Source organism: Myxocyprinus asiaticus, chromosome 42 (genome assembly GCF_019703515.2).
Source record: "Myxocyprinus asiaticus isolate MX2 ecotype Aquarium Trade chromosome 42, UBuf_Myxa_2, whole genome shotgun sequence".
Lineage (NCBI taxonomy): Eukaryota > Metazoa > Chordata > Actinopteri > Cypriniformes > Catostomidae > Myxocyprinus > Myxocyprinus asiaticus.
In genome coordinates, this window is record NC_059385.1 from 14,490,612 (window position 1) to 14,498,113 (window position 7,502).

The 7,502-nt window shown below is 34.7% G+C and overlaps 1 protein-coding gene across 4 annotated transcripts; it reads left to right on the forward strand.

Annotated features, from left to right (window-relative positions):
- Positions 1 to 994: 994 nt before the first annotated feature.
- Positions 995 to 7,142, forward strand: LOC127432523 (popy Class I histocompatibility antigen, A-1 alpha chain-like). Of its 4 annotated transcripts, XM_051683721.1 has the most exons (6): positions 995 to 1,100; positions 1,392 to 1,440; positions 1,719 to 2,084; positions 2,287 to 2,601; positions 4,594 to 4,683; positions 6,579 to 7,141. In XM_051683721.1, exons 1-6 carry the CDS (start codon positions 1,098 to 1,100, stop codon positions 6,734 to 6,736), a joined length of 981 nt encoding a protein of 326 aa, XP_051539681.1. In that variant the 5' UTR covers positions 995 to 1,097; the 3' UTR covers positions 6,737 to 7,141. The 4 variants fall into 4 exon arrangements, with proteins under 4 accessions (XP_051539681.1, XP_051539682.1, XP_051539683.1 ...); XM_051683722.1 differs by lacking the exon at positions 4,594 to 4,683 and having other exon boundaries at positions 6,579 to 7,142; XM_051683723.1 differs by lacking the exon at positions 1,719 to 2,084 and having other exon boundaries at positions 1,002 to 1,100; positions 6,579 to 7,142.
- Positions 7,143 to 7,502: the final 360 nt, after the last annotated feature.

Genomic DNA, 7,502 nt, shown 5'->3' on the forward strand with positions numbered 1-7,502 from the left:
TAATTTATTACAACCTCTCTTTGCACTTTTTAACATATGACTTTTATTTTTGGTACTTTATTTGGAATACTTGCTGTAATGTTGTATTTTCTTGTAAATAAATCACAAATGTCATGACATTTAGAGCCTTGTCTCATAGTCTCCCTACAGTCAACCAATCTGTTAGTTTGCAGAAACCAAAATTTCACACTCATTCAACTCAGCTGTTAAAAAATGTTTCAGCTATTAAAAAAAAAAAAAAAACCAGCATACTTTTAGCTAAGTTGTATTCTGTCCTAAGTAAATGCCTGAGGTTATGCTTCTTTCTCCTGCCCACTATGCTTTCTTCACTCCTGCCCACTCAGTGTTTGTGGTGACAGTCATATCTTACTTAGTTCTTCTGTAGCATCCTTTTTACACATTGAAATATCATGCAGATTTGAGATCATTACAGAGTGTGACATTGCACATGAGTAACTTAACAAAAACTAAACACCTTTAGTCTGAAAATATGCTAAATTAAATAAATGTGAAGTTTTGGTTGAAAAAAAAAAAAGTATATATGTATATATATATATATATATATATATATATATATATATATATATATTTTTTTTTTTTTTTTTTTTAGACCAACAAAGAAAAATGCTATTTGTAAAATGCACCCATGTCCTATCTGTGTTCTATCTGGGACTTTCAAAATTGAATAGCTCTGTGGATATTTGTGTTTATTACTTTTTCTGAGCTCAAGATTTCATTCTATATTTTACATTTCTTCTGATTCGAAACTCTTTCTTGTTGGGTAAATCTAGAGCAAACAGCCCTGGCTGTAAAGGTTTTGTTTGGTTAATTGTGTTCTAATTATTTGTTTTATTACATTTGTGTTTAATGTATTACAGAACCATACTGTTACAATATATGCATTTCCTCCTTGTAAAGTGTGTTAAGAAATAAAGAAATGAATTTGAAGGAATCCAGATGATCTGTTACTGTCAGCTGTTGCTTACTGTTGCATAACATGAAAAGGAAATCAGCACAACTCAGTATCACAGTACGCAACACTTCGGTTAAAGACAGTGAGACAGCAGACATGACCAACGCTTTTTCTGGAAAGAGAGATGGTGAGTGTGTGATTATTATTGAGATGTGCAAGGAATATTACAGAATTATATGAAAATGATGTACAGTATTTGCATGTTGGAGGCATGTTTAATCTAAACTACAGCTATTCACGTATATCACTGTACTGTATATGCCAAAAAAGAGTTCTAAATGAATATTTCTTTATTTGAACTGTAATTGTTCATATGAAATGTGCAGCACTGTACCTTTAATTCTTAATGCTTAAAATCTTGGTTAAAATGGTGTATTTCATATGACCTTTCTGCTCAATCTGTACAAATATTTTGCAGTGTTTATCTCTGATCTGCTGTGGGTGGATGCATCTGGCTTTGGTTTTCGGTAGTAAAAATGTTTTCTATTCATCTTTTATTGATAAAAACAGCTAATATGGTAATAAAAATGTATGGATAATGTATGGATATGACTATTTAATCTAAGTTAATAAAAAAACACAGTGTACCATTATTGTTTGTGAACAGCTTGTTAAATCTATCAGAATGCATTTGGTTTCCTTGGCAAACAGCAGATTACACAGGAAAAGCAAAGCAGCTAAAATATGCATTCTATATCTCGGAATGGGGAAGTGATGCCATTTTTTGCTGGTTTGTATTTTTCAGCTTTTGTCAAGACAACTCATGCAGCAGTGAACAAAACTAAAACTCTGTACATCCATCAGGGAAAGTCTGCCAATGTCAACTGCAACTACAACCTAACAAATGACACAGATATAATTTCAATACAACTGCACATAAATCATACACTGTGTTCATTCCTTTATGTTAACTCATGGAATAATCAGTCATGTAAAAACTACTGTCATGACCAAATCAGATGCATTTGGATTCCAAAGACTAGAGAAGCATCATTTGAGCTGTTAAATCTTCGAATAAATGATACTGGTACATACATATGTACTGTGAAAAGAAGTGCACCACCACCTGAAATGATTCTGGGAAAAGAAAGAACAAGGGTTCAAGTTATTGGTGAGCCAGTTACAACAAATCATCAATGCCTCCCAAATAAATGCTATGGCCACATACTGTATATGTTATATGATTTCATTTATAACACTGTAATAAATTCGTGGAGAACAATATCTCTAAAATCAGAAAATTGTATAGTTATTAACATGTCCAAAAACATTTTTACTTTTCTATTTTCTCTATTTCTTTTCACTATTTGCAGCACGTCCTGTATTGTCAATGTCCTGTGTGAAGATACCAGATGGATCATCAATGATGCTGTGCAGCTCTGAGGGATTTTATCCTCATTCTTTTGAACAGTTGTGGATCAGAGATGGAGAAATCCTCAACAGCTCAAACTCACAGAAACACATCAATTACAGCACAAACCCAGCTGGATCGTTCACTCAGAAATCATACCTGGAGTTGCCACCACAAATGTTTGCCGTCACAATCTACTCCTGCTGGATAAACCACTCATCCTTAAATGAACCACTGATGGTCAGCTTATCAAGCTCTTCTTGTGATGGAAGATGGGGTAAGTTAAGTAGGACACATTTCTTGTTTAAAGTTGAAATATGCATAATACTGTATATTTATTTGCCAATCAAACAATAGTTATATTATAGAATATATACAGTGTGTGTGTGTGTGTATATATATATATATATATATATATATATATATACAGTTGTGCTCAAAAGTTTGCATACCCTTGGAGAATTGGTAATATATGTACCATTTTTAAAGAAAACATGAGTGAGCAGGCAAAACACATTTCTTTTATTTCTTATGGGATTCATATTCAACTGTAGGTTATAACAGAATGGCACAATCATAAAACAAAACATGGCAACAATGAAAAAATTAAATGACCCCTGTTCAAATGTCTGCATACCCTTAGTTCTTAATACTGTGTATTGCCCCCTTTAGCATCAATGCCAGTGTGCAGTCTTTTGTAATAGTTGTCTATGAGGCCCCAAATTCTTGCAGATGGCCATTTGTCTTGGCAAAATGCCTCCAGGTCATGCAAAGTCTTTGGTCGTCTTGCATGAACTGCAGGTTTGAGATCTCCCCAGAGTGGCTCGACAATATTAAGGTCAGGAGACTGTGATGGCCACTCCAGAACCTTCACCTTTTTCTGCTGTAACCACTGGAGGGTCAACTTGGCCTTGTGCTTAGGGTCATTGTCGTGCTGGAAATCCAAGAGCGTCCCATGCGCAGCTTTCGTGCAGAATGCAAATTGTCTGCCAGTATTTTCTGATAACATGCTGCATTCATCTTGCCATCAACTTTCATAAGATTCCCCGTGTCTTTAGAGCTCACACCCCCCCAAAACATCAGTGAGTCACCACCATGCTTCACAGTGGGGATGGTATTCTTTTCACTATAGGCCTTGTTGACCCCTCTCCAAACATAGCGCTTATGACCATAAAGCTCTATTTTGGTCTTGTCACTCCAAATTACAGTGTGCCAGAAGCTGTGAGGTGTGTCAAGGTGTTTTCGGGCATATCGTAACCGGGCTTTTTTGTGGCATTGCAGCAGTAAAGGCTTCTTTCTGGCAACTCGACCATGCAGCTCATTTTTGTTCAAGTATTGTCGTATTGTACTCCTTGAAACAGCCACACTGTCTTCTTCCAGAGCAGCCTGTATTTCTCCTGAAGTTACCTGAGGGTTTTTCTTTGTATCCTGAACAATTCTTCTGGCAGTTGTGGCTGAAATCTTTCTTGGTCTACCTGAACTTGGCTTGGTATCAAGAGATCCCTATATTTTCCACTTCTTAATAAGTGATTGAACAGTACTGACTGGCATTTTCAAGGCTTTGGATATATTTTTATATCCTTTTCCATCTTTATAAAGTTCCATTACCTTGTTACGCAGGTCTTTTGACAGTTCTTTTCTGCTCCCCATGGCTCAGTATCAAGCCTGCTCAGTGCATCCACGTGAGAGCTAACAAACTCATTGACTATTTATACACAGGCACTAATTTTAATTTAAAAAGCTGCAGGTGTGGGAAATTAACCTTTAATTGCCATTTAAACCTGTGTGTGTCACCTTGTGTGTCTGTAACAAGGCCAAATATTTAAGGGTATGCAAACTTTTGATCAGGGCCATTTGGGTGATTTCTGTTATCATTATGATTTAAAAAGGAGCCAAATAACTATGTGATGATAAATGGCTTCATATGATCACTATCCTTAATAAAATATTTTTTTTTTGCATGATCAGTCATATTTTCAAAATCAATGCCAAAATTTCACAATTTCTGCCAGGATGTGCAAACTTTTGAGCACAACTGTATATATATATATATATATATATATGTATATATATATATATATATATATATATATATATATATATATACACACACACACACACACACACTGTATATATTCTGTATATATACTGTACACTGTTTAAATAAAAAATATCTAGCTTGAGCCATCACATTTAAAGCATAAAAGCTGGGGGTTTATAACAGGCCTTTGCAATAATGTCTATTCTGTTCAATAATTCTTTCTTGTAGATTTATCTTCTTGTGCTGTGACATTGGGGTTTGTCTTCTCTGCGGTGCTGACTGCCATTTTTATCATTGCAGTCATGTATAAATGTTACAGTGAGTTTCAAACACAATCTCAGTGTCTGAACTAAGACTCTTGTTTTTAGTTCTTCAGTTTAAATGTACTTTTAAATATAGCTCCAAAACGGGAAATGAATAGATGATTTTTTTGCAAACACCAATGAAAGTTTTTTTTTAATATATTGCAAATACGCAATATCTCAACCAGTAAACCAGCAAAATGCACACAGAAAATATGTACTGTAGATACAGTAAAGAAGTGAAATTTTAAGGAATATTCCAGGTTCAATATAAGTTAAAAGGGTCAAGTCTTGAGGAATCGATTTTTTCTTGATAATTTGACATATAAGTGGTCACCATCTCTTATAACTCTCTTTTCAGCTGAATACAGATTTATTAGCCTTTCACACTTTCACGGTTTGTGTTAATCTGGACTATTTTCACTGTTGTCAGTTTTAAATAGCATTATTTTATCACCAAATCTTGTATGCCTGATAATATAAGTATTGGGAAGCAACAGTGTGCCGAATTTGTTCAGTTTTCAGTTAATCAGTCGAACAGCTGTTGTAATTTGACTGAGTGCGTCACATATATTAGGACATATAGCTAACAATGATTGTCTGGAGTGAGTGCTTTTAGTGGATTTTGTAAATCTCTTGCATGTTTTCATTCTTTCATTTTTGGATAAAACAGTTCCACACGTGTAATGGTGGGAGGGTGTTCACTCTTCAGATGTTTTAGCCAATCAGAACAATGGGTCTTAAAGATGTACTATGGGGTAAAACAGAGCGTTTCAGACAGTGTAGAAAAAGGTCATGTAATACTACATTTTGACTGTTTTTTGTGCAAGAAAACTGTACTAACATAATCAGTGAACCTCAAGGAAGAAAATAAAATAAAATAAAAATCCATGACATGACCCCTTTAAACTCAGTCGTCAGCATTTGTGGCATAATGTTGAGTACCACAAAAAATAATTTTGACTTGTCCCTCCTTTTCTTTAAAAAATGAAATCTGGGTTATATTGAGGCACTTACAATGGAAGTGAATGGGGGCCAATCTGTAAATGTTGCAATACTCACTGTTTCAAAAGTATCGCCACAAGACGTAAACAATAAGCATGTTAACATGATTTTAGTGTGATAAAATGGCTTATTAATCTTTTATTCCAATTTTAAAACTTTGCTGCCTTGACAATGTAATGCCATAAACCCTAAAACAACCATAAAAACCACAACTTTACAACTCAAATAATACACAAGATTTAACAAAAGAATTAATCTTTTAAAGGTGTTTTTATAAAATCATAATCTTCCATTTCTGCCTTTAAAAGTGTCTTACTATAACCTTGATTTTTGCTTTTTTTAAAGAAAAGGAGGGATTAGTAAAATGTATTATTTTTGTTTTAATCAGCATTATGCCACAAATGCTTTTGAGTGAGCTTAACTTGTATTGAACCTGGAACATTCCTTTAAAAAGCTTTTTCTGCTTGTTCTGTTGATTGTTAGTTAATTGAGTTATATTAAGTTTCAAGCACATTTCAAACACATGGCCTTTGTGTTACCACTTAAAGCAAATTTTTATTTAAATTACCTATAAAATAGAATCTTTATGGTGTAGTTCGGTCTGTGGATGACATTTCTAAAACAAGTCTCAACACAAGTCGCAGTGAGTCACAAATCTCATACACTGGTTTCCTGGTTTCATTGGTTAGTCCTAACAACCTCAACTGCGTATGAACCTGATCCACAGCAGAATATATAATATAATTAAATATGACATATGCACGCAATATGCTATACTGTATTAGTAGTATAAAATTGATATATAATGAATTTCTAAAAAAACTGAAACGTAAAAGAAGCAAATTTATTCTCAAGCCAGTCTTTCATCATCCTTTGCAATGACTAAATGAATGTGGTCTCTTCCAGGAAGAGCACATCAACAGTCTGTATCTGCAGCAGAAGTCAGCATCACTCCTGAGATTGTTTCCCACACTCATCTGCAGTCTGAAATGCTGTATTCAACACTGGGTGTTCATCATCCAGTCCCATGCAGCCCTGTCAGAGTCCACTCACCTCCTCACTGAACACTGACCAAAGACATTCCATTTACATTTATGCATTTGGCAGACACTTTTATCCAAAGTGACTTACAGTGCCCTTATTACAGGGACAATCCCCCTGGAGCAACCTGGAGTTAAGTGCCTTGCTCAAGGACACAATGGTGATGGCTGTGGGGATTGAACCAACAACCTTCTACTTATCAGTTCAGTGCTTTAGTCCACTACGCCACCACCATTCCAAAATGACTTCTGAATGAGTGCCTCACTCACTACCCTGGTACCAGCTTTATGTAATATATAGATATATAATATATACAGTATAAGTATTTGTGTGATATCAACTACTTTTCTTACCCTAACATTCGGTTGACTGTCTTTGTTAACTTATGTGTACTTAAATATACCAAATATACTGTATATCATTTAAAAAATACCAGTCTCTTTGTTTTGTTATTCAAGTTGGCCTGTGTTATCCAAGTACCATTCCCTTTGCACCTCTAAAGACCCCAAAAATATGACTTCACATTTACTGAGCAAAATATCTTCACTGGGTTCCTCAACTGTCTCTTTAGGGACTCTTTTTCTCCAAAGTTAATTACCATAATTGTCAGGATATAAGACAAACACCATATCAAATACAGCATGCACAATCTTGACAGAGGCAGTGACATTTCACATTTTCAACTTCAATACACAATGCCTACAAATAGCACTGCGTATTTTTTTATAAATTAACGTGAGGAAATAGCTTTCAAAGGGCTTCCTATCACAGTGCTAAGATGTACAACTG